This window comes from Lampris incognitus, chromosome 2, assembly GCF_029633865.1.
Source record: "Lampris incognitus isolate fLamInc1 chromosome 2, fLamInc1.hap2, whole genome shotgun sequence".
NCBI classification, from domain to species: domain Eukaryota; kingdom Metazoa; phylum Chordata; class Actinopteri; order Lampriformes; family Lampridae; genus Lampris; species Lampris incognitus.
This window is the reverse complement of record NC_079212.1, coordinates 132,544,284-132,564,567: the sequence shown is the minus strand read 5'-3', so window position 1 is coordinate 132,564,567 and position 20,284 is coordinate 132,544,284. Positions and strand designations below refer to the sequence as shown.

Here is a 20,284-nt window from a genome sequence, read left to right as displayed (position 1 = left end):
ACCTGCCTCTTTTGGTCCGGGGGTGGCCAGGCGTGTCCATGTATAAGTGGAAATGCTCGTGTCCTTGCTGAAACACACACACACACACACACACACACACACACACACTCACACACTTCGAGGCGCGGGGAGGGGTTAAGTGTGTGAGCTGCAGCTCTCTGTGCTGACCCTCAGGGTTATCTGCAAGGTTCCTCCACACCTTGCTGCCGGCGCCAACTCTTGCTGTCACCATGGCAACTCAGGCAGCAGGGACAATAGGTGGCCGTTCAGCGCGTCGGCTGTGTGCACGTGTTTTGATGCGAGGCAGCCCAACACACGGACGTGTATGGAGAGACAGAAAAGACAGGTGGGGGAGACAGAAAAGGGACACACACACGCGCACACAACCTTAGAGTACATTTCTGCATTTAATATATATACCTCACATCCCTCCATTTCTTCTCTTCCCTCTGTCTTAATGAAACCTGGAGCGTGGCGTGCAACCAAGCCCCGGGGCCTGCCGTGCCTTGTTGGAAGGGTGCTTATGACCCTATTCTCGGTAGCGGGAGCGTTATTAGCACGGTGCGACAAGCGGCTGACATCCTCCACATCATGTGCATGCACACACACACACACACACACACACACACACACACACACACACACACACACACACACACACACACACACAAACACACAATCTGCGGCTTCATCTCCACCAGATCACTGGGATTTATTTCAGCGACGGCAGGGGTATGCCGGCACAACTCGACAATAAACCAACACATCATACACTCTGGGGCGAAGAGTCAAGCTAATGCACTCCAAAAGACAAGAGGGACCCGGGGGGGGGGGGGGGGCGGAGGTGGATGAGTTGGGTATGGGGATGTATGCGGTTGGTGACGGTGGATGAATAAATTAACGGATGGACGGATTGAGAAGGAGACTAGAGATGGACGGATTGGACGCATTCCTTTCTTATCTTCCTCCTCTCTGCTGTTTTGGGTTTCTCAACCATGGTTGGTCAGTAAGCTCTGAAAGAGAAGGAGAGAGAGAGAGAGGGAAGGAGGGAGAGAGAGAGGTAGTCACTCTCAGTGTTACTGTCCTTAAAAAAAAGTGACACTTTGCAGGTCTGACGTCATTCTGTAGAAATGTACATATGAGTGGCTGTATGGAGTCAATATGAACCTGGCAAAAACATGTCCCCATCTTTCCCAAAATTCTCACACACACACACACACACACACACACACACACACACACACACAGAATGCATGTTTCAAAGCAGCGACAGTCAAATTGACCAGAAATGGTCAAATTCTGGCTGAAATATTTGCGATCACTTTTTTTCTCATAGCCCAACCATGTCCAGAGAACAATTAAACAGTGAGCATCACCCAAATCCCCACCCTCCGATAAGAGGATTCATTCTTAAACACGAGACATCCACACCGGTTGGCCATTCACAACTAACACTACATTAATAATATTAACTTTTCAAAAAATTACCCCCCTCCCCCCCTTTTAAGATTTTTAGCGCTAAATCACCATTGAAAAACTGTGTTAAGTCATTAAAATAAGGCTTGGGGGGAGGGTGGTCTGTTAATGTGGGAATTGAAATGCGTAAGTGCCAACATCCCCCCCCCTTCACAATTTCAAATTAGCTGATTTTCTCTAAACAAGTAAGCCCACTACGGGGAATGTGGGACACCTTTTGTGTCCACACACACACTCACACACTCACACACACACACACACACACACACACACACACACACACACACACACACACACACACACACACACACACACACACACACACACACACACACACACACACACACACACACAGGGTAAGGGAAGCATTTGCCAGTGGCTGCTTGATGGGGGCTAGCTGGCATGCTAACTACCTCGGTGCTGTGCTGGCAGGCAGATAGGCAGGTAGGCAGGCTGGCAGGTTAGCTTTTAACCTGCCAAGTGCATCGGGGGGCATCGCGGCCTGTGCCATTGAATTGGAGATGAGTGGTGAATGTGACAGGGGGATTTAGCTTTGGTGTTCGGCTCACGTCCCCAGATATGAGGAGCAACAGCCCGCGCGTCCAAATGCGTGCGTGAAAAAAGACACCGTGTGCCTTTGTGTGCAAGTGTCTGTGGTAGCGCTATTGTCTTGAGTCCTAGCTTTTGTGTGTGCGAATGTATATGCGAGTGTGCGCACGCAGATTTGTTGATTGTCTAGTCTGGTGTTCGTGTGTATGAGGTGGCAAGGTGTGCTTAGCATCGGCAAGTCTGATCCGGGGCAGCATGATGGGACACCAGGCCTCATGCATAGTTTATGAAGTGCTCCCTCATTCCCAGACTGACCCCAAAGCACTTTCCAAACTACTCACTTTGCTCGATTTGGCACCACGGGCCAGAATTTGCACAGCTGCCATTGACACTCGGTTAATTTGAAGACAGCGAGAGCTTTTTATGCACTACACCTCGGACGGGTGGGACGGTCAAAGTCACACAGTCGAGGGCCGTACTGGAACTTGGAGAAACGACTACATAAGAGCGGAGCCAGTGTACTTGAATGCAGCGGTAATGCACGGGTAGGGTCAGAAGATGCACGGGTATGGTAAGGTTTGGTTTTGCAGGTTTGTGAACTAGTTAGACAGGGGTTTCAGCTATTATCAAGGCTCAGCGTTTTCGGGTTTTACCTATTTTGGCCGAAAAATACGCAGATTTTATTAAAAGCAGCAGATCAGTTTGATTTTCATTTCATTTTTTCCACGGATCCAAAAATTGTTCCTGTTCGTGTGAGGTTACGTAACAGTGTCCTCTTGTGGCGAAATTCGGCATGCTGGATGGCTTTGAAAAATAAAAACTGAAACCGCTGAGCCTTGGCTATTATTAAGTGTACCATTTTGCCATCTTGTGGGTTCACTGATGCTACGTCATAGGTCTGAGCGATGCAATACAACATATTGTAGCGTGCATGGATAAGTAGACACGCTGGCCGCTGGCTCGCGAGTCTGACCCTTTAGTCTAGCGGTTAGCGATGCCTTCTGCGGTGCGGGCGATACGGGTTCGCCTCCCGGCCGCGGCAGTTCCTGTGGTTGCGTTGTCCCCCGAATTCGCTACAATATGAACCTGTAGGAGGTCTGTCATGTTTCTGTGCCACCTCCAGACGTCATTCTATCACCTTCTTCCATCTTAGGCTAGTGCACACGTTGTCTCTTTTTGCTAACCCCTACTTTTTACCACGCAAGACAGAAGGAGGTGGAGGCTTTTTTGTGTCGTATAAACTCACAAATGTACACATTAATTGGGTTCGCACACAGACGTAGGCACACTTGCTGTTCTCACTGCTCGCTTGTGTCCATCCAGTTATTTGTGAGACGTGTAAAAAGTATACGCGTTGTGTTTCTCGGCGAGATAATATTTTTGACAGCAACATTAAAGCAACAGTGCGCACACACACAACAGCAACGGTCACACTTCCACAGTCAAAGGCTAATGGGCATCAGGCAGACATCAAACCCGCATCTGCACCGCATGCAAAACCGCCCACACCAACACGAACACGCAGCTGAAAGACTCACTTGCCTCTTGTCTGTGAAAAACGAAAATAATAGACGGGTGGAAAAATCAATAACTGTCGTCTCTGCTCAGCGCTAACAGCACTCTCTCTCTCTTTTTCTCCCCCTCCGTCCATGTGGGGAGACAGAGACTGCAGCCAAGGCAGATTGTCACTCACACACTCTTGGAGTGATAAACACTCAGACATTCACTCATTACACAGTCGGTAAGACAGTCAGACAGTCAATTAGTCAATCAGTGAGTGAGGACGGGGCATAGTCAGTCCGCTGGTCAGTGTGTCAGCCAGCCAGCCAGCCAGTCAGCCAGTCAGTCAGCCAGCCAGTCAGTCACCCAGCCAGTCAGTCAGCCAGGCAGGTACGCTGGACAATTTAAAACGTTCACTCATTCAGGCAGTTGCTTAGTTTGGTCGAGTGTACTTGGTTACTAAGTGAATTAGGAAATCAATCGTTTAATAGTCTTGGTAGACAGTCATTAGTCAAATGTCTTCATTATGGGCGTCTGGGAAGCGTGGCGGTCTATTCCGTTGCCTACCAACACACGGATCGCCAGTTCGAATCCCCATGTTACCTCGAGCTTGGTCGGGCATCCCTACAGAAAAAAATTGGTCGTGTCCGCAGGTGGGAAGCCGGATGTGGGTATGTGTCCTGGTCGCCGCACTAGCACCTCCTTTGGTCGGTTGGGGTGCCTGTTGGGGGGGGGGGGGTGCGTGATCCTCCCATGTGCTACGTCCCCCTAGCAAAACTCTTCAGGGTCAGGTGAAAAGAAGCGGCTGGCGACTCCACATGTATCAGAGGAGGCATGTGGTAGTCTGCAGCCCTCCCCGGATCGGCAGAGGGGCTGGAGCCAGGGCCGGATCATGATGTTAATGGGCCCTAGGCCTCGCCTCCGTTTTGGCACCCCCCCCCCCCACCAACATGAAAAGTAAAATGCAATATATTTATTTGGCGTCTCAGTATCATAGGAATTGTTGATATGTTAAAAAATAATAATTTTAAAATATACTATATTTCCCCCATCCCCCGTAACTTTGGGCCCCCTCGGCCTATGCAGAGATCCGGCCCTGGGTGGAGCAGCAACCGGGACGGCTCGGAAGAGTGGAGTAATTGGCCAAGTCCAATTGGGGAGAAAAAGGGGGAAAACCCCCTCCCCCCCAAAAATAGGCTTCATTACATCTTAGGTGCATAGCCGAAATGTATTTTACAGTGAACATATCACTCAGTCACAGTAATAATTGGCAAAGACATGAGAATAATTGGAAAAAATCAATAAAGATGTAGTTTTTGATGTTCAAGGTAACGTTGTGCGGGAAATCAAAATATAAACGAAGTAAATCCAAAAATAAGGACACAGTACAGGAATGAAAGCTATTGTGTTATCATAAGATCAATATGGCCACAGACTGAAAACCAAGTGAAACAACGTTGGCAAGACTGTTCTCACGTCTGATAATGGCGTCCAGGCCGGGGAAGTTCAAAAACGATGATGACGAGGACGAGGACGATAAAAACTCTCATCCCCCGCCAGAATTCCTCTGTCAGAATTCCGGACGACACCTTGACCATGCCGTGCTGAATGACCCACAGCAACATGACAGCTCATTACGGGCCCGGCGAGCTGATCACATATTACAGAGGTGGCAGTCAATGGGGTGTAGCGCGGATGAGACGTTTAGCCGGATGCCAGTGGGGTGTAGGATGGATTTGGTGTGTAGAGAAACGCTTAGACAAAGAGAGAGAAAGAGGAAGAAAGAGGAAGAAAGGAACTGAGAGATTCCTAAAAGGGTGGGCTAGGATAAGAGGTATGAGAGAGAACTGCTAATCTTTATGTAATCGTGGAGATGTGTGTTGTGTAAGTGAGGAGGGATAAAAGAGACAAAGAATGAGAGTGAAAGAGAGAGACGGAGGAAAAGGGGAATAAATAAGGTGTAAGTAGTACTCGTGTATGTATGTTTAGTGCCATGCTATAAGTCCTGCAGTGTAGTGAGCTGATGCAAGACCATATGTTTGTGCACAGTGTGTGTGTTTGTGCAGCAAGCATTAGCATGAGTTCAAGCACTATAGACTGTGTGTGAGTGTGTGTGTGAGTGTGTGTGAGATTGTGTGTGTGAGTGAGAGAGTGAGAGAGGGAGGTGTGTGTTTGTATATATGTTTGTATAACAGTGTGCTGCAGGACCTGAACGGTGCTGAATGGAGTGGCTCTGTTATCAGATGAGAGTTAGAAGGCAGGCCGGGGCTCACAGCGGGGCTCACCGCCTGCTACTGCCGATAGCCAAACATGCACGTGAACACACACACACACACGCGCACACACACACTCACACACACACACATTCCTTATTCTGTCTCTTCTTTCTATTTCCTTTTCCCCCTCTGAATTTGCCAATCCTCACATCTGCCATCCCCCCCCTTCTATTTCCTCTTTTCCGTCTCTTTTGAACGACAGACAGAGCCCACTCCTCTCCCCTCTTTTACTCTCCCCTCCTTTCAACATTTTCTTCCATTCCCACCTCCACTGACAGACTCTTGTCCTCCCCTATGCTTTTTTTCCTTACACTCCCTCCATCATCCACGCGTCTCTATCTCTCTGTCAATATTCAATTAACACGTCTTCAATGAGACAGTTCTGAGCCTCTCTCTCTCTCTCTCTCTCTCTCTCTCTCTCTCTCTCTCTCTCTCTCTCTCTCTCTCTCTCTCTCTCTCTCTCCCTCCATCTACTGCTTCTTGATGGATGGCCTCTATCCTTCTTTCATCCCTGCCACAAAGCCTCATGCTGTGGTTTTCAGCGAGGAAGGACAGAATTCTCCCTCTTCCTATCCGTCGCTGTCTTTGTTAAGACGGGCTGAACAGGTCTGCGTGAGGACGTGGGTAAAGTAGTCGGCCTTTATGAAGCCATTCAGCCCTCGTTGTGATTACAGGAGACCCTATCTAGAGCTAGTAAGAGCAGCCGCTGTGGTGCTAGCTGCGGCACTTTCGGAGACGCACTCCTACTCTGGAAATGAGCATGTTTGTGAAGAAATGTGACGTTGCGGTGGCCTTTTATGTAAATATCAGCTGGTACGTGTTCATGGGGAAACAGTTCTGTGTGGATAGAGACCTGCACAGAACACTGAGGCACGTGTGCTAACCCATGTGGATGTACACACTGACAGACACACACCGGCAAGAGTGGGTGGCTTATGTATAAGCACGCTAGCACGCTAGCACACACACACACGATTGATGGTGATGTGAAAAGAAACAAAACCACAGCAGGGTGTCCAGGTAGCGTAGCGGTCGATTCCGCTGCCTACTAACACGGGAATCGCCGGTTCGAATCCCCGTGTTACTCCCGGCTTGGCCTGGCGTCCCTACAGACACAACTGGCCGTGTCTGCAGGTGGGAAGCTGGATGTGGGTATGTGTCCTGGTCGCTGCACTAGCGCCTCCTCTGGTTGGTCGGGGCGCCTGTTCGGGGGGGGAGTGGTAACTGGGGGAAAAGCGTGATCCTCCCACGTGCTACATCCCCCTGGTGAAACTCCTCACTGTCAGGTGAAAAGAAGCAACTGACGACTCCACATGTATCGGAGGAGGCATGTGGTGGTCTGCAGCCCTCCCCGGATGGGCAGAGGGGGTGGAGCAGCGACCGGGGCGGCTCAGAAGAGTGGGGTTATTGGCCGGGCACAATTGGGGAGAAAAAGGGAGAAAAAACATCCACAAAAAAAAGAAGAAGAAGAAGAAGAAGAAGAAAACCACAGCTATTGCACACAGCAGGCGCTACCTTTAAACTCAGCGACTCAACCCCCCCTACTATTCAACTATTACACACAAGCTAGAACACACACACATATATAAGCACACACATACACACCCACACACACATATTCACACACAAACTGTGTCAAGGTGCGGAGGAGTGCGGGCCATACCTGTCTTGAGGCAGCCTAATTGGCTCAAGACGGGTATTAAACACGGCTGCACCCCCAGAAACACACAGCTTTGGAGAGAGCTGAAGACCCTCGTAGCTCGCTCCCCGGTCTGACTTTTAATTAGACGTCCATTTTTAGTTATTGTGCTTGTTTGTAAACTCCGGTGTGTTTAAATCATCGTCTTTGTGCTTTTAATAAACGGGCTGTTGCGGCCTCATTCCTCCATCGTTGTCCACGCGTATGAGAGCCCCGACTGTGGCAGCGCCTCGACACACACACTCACAATGAAATCCTAGAAGGAAGTTTAAAGTGACTAGTTAAGGACCAGTCAAAGCCCTCTCGCTAGCACTTCTATTCACTCTTTTGTTCACTCTTTCCTTGGAAATTTCCTAACTAAAGCTCTGAGGGCATCACAGGGGCGCTTTAATGCTTTCGAATCTAATGCAAGACTGTGATTGTAATCACACCCGGGTAGTAGAGCACCGCAACCCCCCCGTTCAACGGAATAAAGTAATTGTCTCACAACAGAACACATATTCTCATCCCCAGCAGAATGATAATACTTCTACTACTACTACTAATTAAAATGTAAAAATAAAACAAGTAGATCAATAATAATAACAACAACAATAATAGATTCATACCAATGTACGAGAGAGAAGTGTGTGGTGGTGGTGATCAAGTGAACATCTGTAACCACAACAGATGCTGGGTTGAGACAGCTCCAGAAGGCAGAACCCGCCCTCACCCACAAGCTGTGGATTCACCTACGTAGGAAATACAATGGAGGAAAAAAAACTGCAACTAATACTACTCTCAGAGCTTTTTTTACATTTTACCATCCATTCATTAACCAAACTGCTCATCCCAATCGGGGTTGCGGGGATGCTGGAGCCTATCCCAGCAGTCATTGGGCGGCAGGCGGGGAGACACCCTGGACAGGCCACCAGGCCATCACAGTGTTCATCCACCCATTACAAAATAACTGTACAAAATTTTTTTTCTATTTCTGTTTCTTCACTTTCCTAACAAGACTGTCTCTCTCCCTTAACAGACAGACCTGATGACCCTCATACTATTTAACTTGCTTTACCTCCAGTTTGGATTCAAATCCATTTTCAGGGCCCATCAGTTGCTGAAGGTAAATCAACATACTGATCTGTGATCCGTGCATTACAGTGTATTGATGGAGGACTAATCCAAGTTTTCCAAGTATGTGATTAATTTACAGAATTCTACATTCATAATAATGAAAAAAAATTAATAATTTTTTTTTTCATTATTATGAAAACATTTTACCACATCTCACCAAATCGTTTCCACTCTCACCTTTTACCAAGCCATCACATAGCCAACCAATACTACACAAAGTGTAGCTGAACCCAAATGCAAGTTGGATATAGACATTTTTTTTCCTTTACCAATGGAAATCCTTGTGTACTCTGTTAATCAGAAAAGAGAATAAGCAAGAAACAAGACAATGTGAGCAGTTAAGGAGAATCCCACACCACGAATAGCGGCGCGTTGCGGCTCTGCTTTCAGCCGGGATTAATGAATCACTTTTTGTCTCCCTACTTTCTTTTCAACAACAAACATGTTATCAGATCATTCACGAAATACTGCTCTGTGAATCTGACAAATGGGACTTTAATGCAAAAAACTACATTTTAAAAGCACAGGCAAATAACTGACATATCTTTACACAATTTTGATGACAGCCTATAGTAGAGTTCCTGCATTGCTGCACATTTTTCTTTTGACTGGTTATGGGCCAGTCACCTGGTTAAAGTGCAGCAGCCCATATTGCTTGTATTCCGATGATTAGTCCAATTTAGAAACCCACTTTGGTTTATTGATATTTTTAGTACATTTGCTTCCTTTTTTTTCCAGCAGGTTAGCCAGACAGGCCCAGAACAGCCCTTCTGTCATCTGCCAGAACTGCCAGATTGCCAGTTTGGGTGTGCTCACCATCATCATTCTTGGAGATAGAAAGCTAGAGGGTTTTGCCTTTACTGCCCTCTCTGGCTTGGCACAACACGCACAGCACCGCAGACATCCAATTCTACCACCCATCAAAATCTAACGGGTAGGCTGACATGCCGGCTGGAAATGACTCGCTCAACTGTCTTATGCAAACAGAAGGATGCCAATGTGTGGTTATCCACCTCTGCTATCGTCATTATATCATACGATGAATTAAGACTGCAGTCTTAGTGAGAAGACTGCCGTCTTAATTCATTCATATGGATCCGACATAATGTACCTACTACAGGTGGGTCCAACCAGACTCTATTTAAGAAGGTTCCTTAGTAGCACAAAATGCACCCTGTCCATGAATATTATCCCCCAACTTGCAGGGTAAATTGTCAGTGGTTGTGGGAGAGCAGAGCATCCAAGCTCAGCTGAGTTGTGCAAATCTGTTTTAGTTTTTTTACTTCAAATAGTTCATGCCTTCTTCTGTGGCGGCGAGCTCTACAAAGAAAACAGGACGCTGAGTGTTGGACCAAAAATTGGGAAATAATTAGTTTCAGTCTCACCTTTCACCACTGCTGATGCAAAACACTTTTTAGTACCAAGCTTTGTTATACAATGAACCTTTTGAAAAACCTGATGTGCATGCTGACAAAATGTGTCTAAATATTGCTTTGTCTGAACAAAAAGCATACTGGGATCATTACCTAATTATCATATAGACTGTTAGTACGTTATGAATGCGAGTCCCTCTGCTTTACACTTAAGACAAAACGTTTTCAACTCTTCACTTTCCCACATTTCCTATTGTTCCTGTTTAGTTTAAGAAACTTTTTGGCACAGTTTGCCATTTCCTCCGGGCTATATATTTGCTCTGCTACCAACATCCTGTTTTCTTAGTGTACTGCTTTGTTCCACACAGGTTTGAGTGTGCCAAGAACTGTGGTTTCCATGATCCTGTTGCACTTGTCCCATAATATCCTTAAGTCTGATTGCTGATTGTGCCTGATCATCTGCCCTTCTTGCGGTTGGCCAGTCTAAATTTAGTGCACTCTGTACAGTTAGACAGAGGTAACTCAAGTACCCACCTGGACATACAAGGATTCAAACACATGCCAATAATTATCAGTGACTGAAATAACATGCTAATTATGCAAATAGCGGGCCTTTATACTCAATGTAAACTAGAACCAGTCCATACTTGGCAAAAAAAATTAATTACACAGCGCGCCTTTACACTAGAGAGAGACCTATGGATTTGGGTAGTCATACTTTCATCACCATTTTTATAGTTTGAATAATATGGTTATGATAGCCTGATCGCTGTAATTTCATATTAGACTTGTTCACTTTCATGTGAGGGTCCGAAAAGGGGGCTGCTGCACATCCACAGACTTTGTAGCTTGATAGGTAGCTTTTTTTTTAGCTTCAGTGCTGCATATTTAAAACACCCCCCCATATTTCTCATTCCTATCAACTTGGGCACTGCAAAAATCTTATAATGGCAGGAAAAACACTTTTTTTTCTGTCCATGCCTGCATGTACGGAGAAGGGGATTTACGTATGCCTGGCAGAGATCTGCACTCTGCTGAGTGCACTCCTCTAGTTATAACAAAGCTCTGGAACCTGAAAATGGTGATACACATTGTTGCTTTGTCCAAAAATCACATTCACACTATCTCTGTAATAATGCATGTTACTTATCAAGTCACTTCATGCAGGTCTCCTCAGATTGAAACAAGCCTGTAAATTGGTGTTGTACCACAGCAGGAATTGCCTAACACCTTGCAGTTTGTTCTGCAGGACAAAGTCCATAAATATGGTCAGAACCTTTTTAATCTTTATCCAAAAACATCCAGGCTAATTGTCTTTTTATATTAGCATACGCTATGCTGTATGGTAGGTATACTGTATAATTCAGATTAGTCATTTTGAGTTTATTTAGAGGAAGATAGAACCCAGGGTTTGCATGATGCATTTTGTTTGGTGGTTTACTCAGAACGACTGACTACTTAATAGCCTCAAATGAGCTCAGAAAAAAAAGCCCTATTCATTTGTCATTGTTAATGTTAGCCAATTTGACTATAAAAGTTCTGCAAAATATAAGACTGAACATCAGTAGTTACGTGTAAGCATGTAGCCTATTAATTAATGTTTTAGCCTATTATCAGTATAACGTTAATGCTTATAAAAAATTCTGCACACTATGCGCGCACATTAAAAACACACTGTGGCCACCTCTAGACATCCCTTTGCCACCCCTGGGCCCCCCTAGTTAAAAATTCCTAGAACCGCCACTGATGGTAAAGCAAACATTTTTGTACAGGGTGTTACTGTAAACAGGTGTGATAGAATTTGTATACATCATCTTTCCCAGCCCATAACACACCTTAATACGCTAAAGCTGTCCTCTGTTACCAAGTGAATTCTAGAGAGGGCAGCACTGAGGGCAACCCATTGCTTTTACAATGTGTTACACAATGTTACTGCTTTTAGGGGTAATAGAGTAATATAAGGCATTCGTTTTTGTTGTTTTCTTTCAAAAAGCTAAATAAGCTAAACAACAAACAAATCATGCACACACCATTTGCACGCATCATATCCTTCTCAACTTATATTGATTGGTGACAGGAGGATGGAAGAGAAACCACAATGATTAGGGTTTTTTTTTTTCCTGGCCACTCATTTTTTCAATCTCAATGAAGGTCACAGAAATGTTTAGGTAAAATCATGAAGTGCATCAAACATAATTCTATAATAACATATTGCTATTGTTCTCTTTTCCAAATGACATAGCATGAAATGAAAATTCAATGAAATAATAATAAATAAATAAAAACAGTTGAAAAAAGCTTTTCAACAACAACAGTGCTGTGAACACAGGCTTAAAGTGGGTGTAAGCGATCCTGGGCAGAAGTTAGCAAGAGCTAGCAATATTTTGAAAACATCCTGCAAAAGAATCCGCTACCTCACTTCTGACTTGTGAAAGCTCAAACTGACTGACATTAAGTAGGGACCATTGGCGACGCCAGCTTGTGAAGAACACTGCCGCCTGGCTGAAAAGGAGAGGGTACAGAGACATTTACTGCCTCCATCTGCAGAGCTTAGGGAGGCCACAGAGACTTGATTTATTTCTCAGTACATCTACTCACTTGATGGTTGTCGAGATGTAGACAGAGAGCAACCAAATACTATAAAAAGTGTTCTAAATTAAAATTGCTCAATAGCTATGAGCGAGCAATTTTAATTAAAACGGCTCATTGGCAATGAGCCGTTTTAATTTAGAATTGTTAAAGTGGCAGTACGTAACATTGAACTTTCCAATGCAAATCCTTCCGCCCCTCTCTCTGCTGCCTCGTATCACTCCGCTAAATCCCTCCCACCAAATGACCTCCGCATCGCTCTTCAACCACCACCACCCCCCCCCCCGACCCAGAGAGCAGGATATGCGGTTAAGATAATGGATGGATGGATGGATGTGCATCTGCAGTTGTAGGACAGCCAATGGGAATGCCCTCTCTCTGAAATGACCCATGATTAGCTAAAATCTTCTGCCCCGGGTAGATTTTTTTTAAGAATGTGAATACAGAGCCAAGAGGAGGTGTGTAAATTTAGTTTTCTCTCAGACCACTTGATTTACGATACGCTGAAAGGTTATTATGGACTCTTTGCCCAATTAAGCCATAAAAATACTACCTACCGCAGCTTTAAGGGCCGGTCAAATGACCATTGATGCAACCATTATCACCTTGTTTCCCATGACAAACACGGGTGTAGGGAGACTAATACTAACCGTCTAGCTATATAATTGCTCATGTAAATATTGAGAAAATGACAACATATAATAAGCTATCAACTCCGCTCTCCTGTGACACAGTAACCAATGCAGCCTCTTTTGTGAAATGCATTCTGTAATCCCCCAAATTAAAAGCATAATGATTGTGAGAATGATGGCTTCTTCTATGTTTAATTTCCAGCATCAGGGTGATCGTGACATCATATGCATTTGAATTGAAGTGAATGAAACATGGAAGTTTAATGTGACTGCCCCTTTAAACAACTCACAAAATGGTCATAGTGGAAACAGTACCTCATTATATTATAAATCCCCTAACGTTTAGGCATCATAATTGCTTAGTATTATTGCACAATATTTGAATGAGCTATTAATGAATAACAATCTTCCAGTGTAACATTGATTGAGCATATCAGTGTTGGACAACTGAATGCCCTGTATAAATCAGACGGCTTGGGGAGCAGAATGTCCCAGAAACTTGAAACATTGAAAAAGCCTAAAAGCCTTAAAAGTTGGCCGTTACCATGCTGTGATAAATTCAGACGTTATGAAGTGTCCTTCTCTCTCTCTCTCTTTTTTTTTTTGTTATTTGGCACAAACCAAATTTTGACAATTTTTGGAACCCTAGTAAAATACAATGCATAAATAAATGAAGCCTAAATAGAGCAGGACGTTAACAGGAATGCCAGCAACTATTGCATGTGCACCCCCCCCCCCACACACACACACTCACTGAGTAGTTGGGTTGGGCACACTGTGTTCAGGAGAGAGCAGGGCTCGAGCAGGTTAAGTGTGTGGAATAGAGTGGCGAGTGCTCCTCAGAAGCTGTTCAGCCCTACTGATTAAGTTTTAAATGACACAACATTAGCATCAGCATCCCAAAATGGCTGACGTTGGAGCCTTGGAGGACTATGGAAGAGGACAGGAGACGGGTGACACTTGTGTTTTTGGAAACGTTTGTTCTTGAATGTGACTTGGCTGTATTTTATTTCAGTGTGGGGGTATAGAAAGAGAAGGCAGTGCAGGAGGGAAAGGGTGCACACCCATAAACAATCTCACACATTTTTACAAACACGGACTCTCTCTCCCTCTCTGAGTTGTTTATTTTACTCATTTGCCTTATATGCACACTTACAAACCCACACACCACACACGTCAGAAAAGAAAGACTTCCATGACACTGACTATGCGATGGCAGGCTCTGAGATACTGTCTCACGTCACGCCAAAGATTCAAGTCTCACTTGCCACAGTTCCATGATAAAGCAGGCCCTTGGTGTGCTGACATTTACGCCATGCCCCTCACACTCAAACAGACTCACACTCACAGAGATATAAATACCGAGCAGGTCCCATATGCATGACAATGTCCCAACTGGAGACCTTGACAGGCCGGAGATGGGAGATGGAAGGGTACAAGGTCATATCTTGAGGCAACTATCTTTTGTGGATGGCAGAAGATTGAATATGTGGGGGGGGGGGCCATTTAACATAAGTGAAGTTCGGACCGGCCCGAGCCGTGCTGTGCCACCGTAGATAGCGGGTGGACTTCAAGTGGGAAAGTAAGAGATGTGAGGAACATGTGAGATATGAAGAGAGACGGAGATGCTGAGGTGACGGGCAAATCTAGACACTGGCAGACGAAGGAGCCAAACAGACGGAGCGACAGACTGCCACGAAGACGGAAAGGACTCAAGAACTTTAATTTCCAAACATGGTACCCCTCTGATGATACTGTTTTGACCTGATTGTGGAAAAAAAAGGCTAATGAAAATCACATAAAGGTCAACTGAAGATAAATGTTCAAGTGAAAGGAAACTGTTTAGGTTTCAGGTAGATGGAAGGTGCAGGTAGCCATCTTCACAAACAGACACGAAGGGAGAACCGAAGAAAGACTGCACGTATCAAAGAAAAGGCTGAAAATAAGACATTCGTGACAAGGATTAATTCTGAAAGAAAAATACTGTATATCATTCTTTCCCTGCAATAATATGTCCTACTGTAACGGATTTGTCGGCTTTATAAGAGAACAGATAGCATTTAAACTGTCGGGGAGATTTTCACAAAAGCTCGGAGCGTCTTTTGTAGTCACGTGATTGTCGCACAAAGCCGAGATATTACCGCATTTGTATGTTTTATGTCCTCTCTAACTGCCAAGTTGTTTTATTTACTTGAACGGAAAGACAATGTATTTTCCCTGCACTCAGCCAGGCTCGGGTCTATTTTTAGCCGGTCACGCTGCGCTGTCGTTTAGTGTAACACTGATGTGTGCTCAAAATCACCAAAGTGTGGCGGCTGAAGGTACGTGAAGCTTTTGCCAATCTGACGGCATGTGATCATCGCGTGCACGGGTGCCACGCGGGAGATAAAGGAGGATTTGACACGACAGGTTAATATCACAAAATTAGACCTTCTTTATCCATACACGATGAAAATGATCAAAATATCTGAGTCACTTGCGGAAAGAGCAGATGAACCCTTTCGTCTGTGCCTGTTCACATCTGCTTTATGAACAGTCACAACGCCAACAAAATATTTCCTTCAGGGTTGGTAATCAGGTCCTTTTTCGCTACGCGATATGATAAGATGCTCCCTCTTCGAGAGCAACTTTTTCTCTTTAAATTTTCATCCAAGTCCTGCTCTCTTTAGCGCCGCTGCCCCTGTCAGATCCATTTATAGACGGGCAGGGTGGACAGCTGCCTGTGTGTCCAGCGGGGTCCTTGGACTGCCCGCTCATTCCTTTTCATTAAGGTTGACTGATTAGGAACCAGAGACAGCTCTACTCGCCTGCCTCCACTTTTCAGTCCTTCCTCCGTTATAAGACTTCAATTCTCATAAAGTCTATTGCAGAAAACATTTTTCTTATCAGCAGTCCCAACTCAGTGTTTCAAAAAAACAAAACAAAAACAAAAACAAATGACTGAATTCTGATTACCATTTCTTTTTTTTGATTTTCTCCCCAATTATACCCAGCCAAATCACCCCACTCTCTGAGCCATCCCGGTCGCTGCTCCACCCCCTCTGCCGATCCAGGAGGGCTGCAGATACATGTGGAGTCGCCAGCCGCTTCTTTTTACCAGGGGAACGTAGCGGGTGGGAGGATCACACTATTTCCCCAGTTCCCCCTCCCCCCTGAGCAGGTGCCCTGGCCGACCAGTTGGAGGCGCTAGTGCAGCGACCAGGACACATACTCACATCCAGCTTCCCACCCGCAGACACAGCCAATTGTGTCTGTAGGGACGCCCGACCAAGCCAGCGGTAACACGGGGATTCGAACCAGCGATCCCCATGTTGGTAGGCAACGGAACAGACCACTATGCTACCCGGACACCCAAGATTACTATTTGAACAAAAGTCTTCTCTTTAATGGTGTACCATCACCATACTTGCGTGGCAATCTGTTTTCTCATGCTTACAACACTGATTGACATGTAAGTAATGGCAACACCAATGTCAGTTGGTTAAGCTTCGGTGTTTGACTTCCTTTTACTTTCCCTGCTTTCCTTCCTTTCAGTGCCTGTTTTTTAGTCTACTTCCCATAAGTTAAACGCTGACTCCATGTAAATCTGTGCACTTGCTCTTAAACATTTTTCTATCTTAATCATCCATAGCCTTCTCATTTCCAAAGGCACTTCCACTGACACTATACTTATCCTCTACTTGTTCCACGTATGACCCCATCCAGTCCATGCTGCTAGCATTGAAACACCCCCAAATGATCACGATGTAACATGGAACCAATTAGTCCAACAGCCAGGGGTTGTAAAATAGCAAGCGACAGAATCATAAGGAGAGCAGTTTTAGGACTGAAACCATAGTAGGGTATTAGAGTCAGCTACTGTACAGTACACTAACAGGATTAACAATACTAGCTCAATGTTGGCCGTTTGAATATACGGAGAACATCCCGGTCTCTGAAAAAGGGGCCTTACAAGAACGCAGTAGATGTGGAACAACACGGCGAGGCTGTGCATGCATTCAAGCAGAGCCGCTCCAGACGAGCATGACAACCAGAGCACCAGACATGTTAGCCTTGTCTCACCAAGGGCTCACAAAGCTCCATGGCCAGTAGTGCAGATCGAAGCTAATGCACTGGCTAATGTGACAGAGTGTAGCGGTGGGCAGTGGAAGGAACTTTAATATGAATAGAGGGATGGATTGAGGCAAGGAAGTGGTTGAAGAAGAGATGGACGAACAGTGACAGCGGCATCAATATCCAAGGACGGGGGTATAAAGGACCAGATGGATAGGAAAGAAATGAAGGAAAAGTGAGCGCCGGATTGGATGGGGCAATTTAATATGACACTGAAATATAAAGTCTTTTGAATTTGCCCCTTTCGATCTTACTTGCAAACATGAATGTAGCTTTTAAGTTTGAGCTGGGGATAAGAGCGCTCCTCAGAAGTCTTAAAGGTCAACTCCAAAACCCAGCAGCCTTCAAGAGAGTGATGCGGGTGCTCTCATGAGTTGAATTGAAAAGTGAGATTTCATCTCTGTCAAGATTAGCCCAAAAAGGAAAGGTTAGATCGAAAAGATTTCGGCGCCCAGACCTTTGAGATCAAGAATTTCATTCTGAAATAAGATATCAACCATCTGAAATAAAAAGGGCAACTGAATCTAAAAAAAAAATTTAAAAAAAAAAGAATTTATGGCTGGAAAAAAAAGAACTAATTTTTAAACGAGTCATTATGATTTAACGTTCAACAAAGCAAGGCTATAAAAGTTGAGCTCTTGTCCACTCTCAGATTGGAATTAGTACTCATTCATCATTCATGGGCATTGGTCAAATCCCCATCCAGGAGCGATGCAGGAGGAGAGTCAATGGTGCTGTGCCGGGTCTAGAGGCTAAGACTTGACTCATTCTCTTCAGGGTTAGCTTCAGTGTCGCTTCCAAACCTATTCTGGCAAAAAGCCATCCTGTACGGCAGCCAAGATTTTCAGCCCTAGCAGTCCTTTACTTACTCAGTCTGGCAACCAACGGCTGAAATAGTGATATGTTGGATAGAAGCTGAAGGTTTCCTTTCCATTAACTCACCCTTTTACTCGAGCCCCTTTGTGCCCCCCTAGTGTTTTCTACCTCTCTCTCTCTCTTTTTCTAATTCCTGTTCTCTCACTATAGAGGATATGCCTGATTGAATCTGAATTAAACAAGGGCCTTGTTTTGTAGATGGGAAACAGAAATCAGCACGCCTCCCCTCTCCAGCGTCAACTATTCTTTAAGCAAACACTCAAGACGTTTGAATCTACACAATGCACATGCATGAATGCAAAACTGACGCTCTCATACACACACCAGCGTATTCACATACATATGCAACGGCGCAGATTTCCACAACTGCAAGAGCAGATGGATCCTTTGAACCAGCTTGAAAAAACTGATTGCTATTTACTGTGAGCCTTTGCCTCGCTTTTATAAACCATTTAAACTGCCAAATTCACCAATTGTTGTATTGTGTCTTTTATCTTCTTTGGAGCTATATCAGTGCATTTTGTCAGGATAATAATGTGCAAATTGCCCCATTCATTAGTGTTTTTTGATGGAGAAATGGGGTAAAATAAGCACTTTGTAGATAACCACGGGGTCTAGGCGTTTTCTGCTGAAGCATCAGCAGAAAGCAGAATGAATTTCAAAGCTCTCGGTGCCGAAACTGATTTTGCCATACTATTAACAGTGTAATCTTCCTATCAAAATGTTCCAAAATACAGTTCACAGTCAGCGACTGAGGAATAAGCCCAGTAAGCAAGGCCCATTAATGTGGCTTCCCATTTGAAGTGTCGCAGTAACCAGCCAGCATCTTACTTTTCTCAGAAGTTAATTGAAATGGTGAATTGACATCGAGAAGCAAAAAAAAAATCATAAAAATAATTGTTTTGCCTTCTTTCACAATGTGAAAGCGATTGATGAGGACGCGTCTTTGCGTTTTGACAATAAGATGAGACAAAAAGAAGATGAGACGCAATCAAGAATGAGAGTTTTGAAGGAGGCAAGGCTACTTCAAGTATTTCAGTGTGGGGGACTGAGAGAAGCCATATGTAGGAAAACAATGACATGGGAGGGGGCAACTGAATGAAAGGGCTGTGTTCAAATGCAAACCATCATACCACAGCACAGTCGCACAAATGAAACATGAAAGCTGACACACACACACACACACACACACACACACACACACACACACACACACACACACACACACACACACACACACTCCTACACAAGCATCCCATTCATACTAACGCTACAGATGAGAGGGTCAAACATGAATTCTTTCCTTTGTCTGAATGAGTTGTGTCAACCGCCCTGGCCCACCTTCTTTGCTTGCTGGATGCAGGACATGTATTGTTTGGCCACGCTGGAGCAGAGAAGGGTCTGCTTCGAGTTGTTTTTGTAGCACTGGAGCACTTGGGTCTGCAGTTCGGTGCAGACTGGGGCTGTGTAGCAAGGCCTGGATGGACACACACAGGAGAGATGGGCGTTAGTAGAAAAACCACACAGGCAAAGCACTGAATTGTACCACCAGCTAACGCTGAATATTTTGATTATGATATGTGCCTAGGCCGGGATGAGGTCTTTCTCAGTGTTAAGGTAAACTCAGACGGTCTTTTACAGCAACAACTTTTTATTTCTCCATCCATCCATCCAACCACCAATCCATTATTATCCCAATTGGGGTTGCAGGGATGCTGGAGCCTATCCCAGGCGGTCATTGGGCGGCAGGTGGGGAGACACCCTGGACAGGCCACCAGTCCATCACATGGCCGACACATTCACATCTAAGGGCAATTCAGTACGGCCGATTCACCTGATCTGCATGTCTTTGGACTGTGGGAGGAAACCGGAGCATCTAGAGGAAACCCACACAGACACGGGGAGAACACGCAAGCTGCACACGGAGGACGACCCGGGACAACCCCCAAGGTTGAACAACCTCGGGGTTCGAACCCAGGACCTTCTTGCTGTGAGGCGACCACGCTAACCACTGCACCACCGTGCCGCCACCTTTTTATTTCTCTTCGTGTAAAATATATCTTAAGATCATGAAGAGAAAAGAAA

General features: G+C 45.2%; 1 protein-coding gene across 1 annotated transcript in view; it reads right to left on the bottom strand.

Moving 5' to 3' along the window:
* Positions 1 to 376: 376 nt before the first annotated feature.
* LOC130107800 (MICOS complex subunit mic25a-like) overlaps positions 377 to 20,284 on the bottom strand; it is a 107,045-nt gene continuing 87,137 nt past the window's right edge. The window contains exons 7-8 of the mRNA XM_056274558.1: positions 19,541 to 19,676; positions 377 to 1,013 (exon numbers count right to left, since the gene is read on the bottom strand). Of these exons, the coding sequence (XP_056130533.1) occupies positions 990 to 1,013; positions 19,541 to 19,676 (160 nt within the window). The 3' untranslated portion in view covers positions 377 to 989. The remainder of the gene's footprint in view (positions 1,014 to 19,540; positions 19,677 to 20,284) is intronic.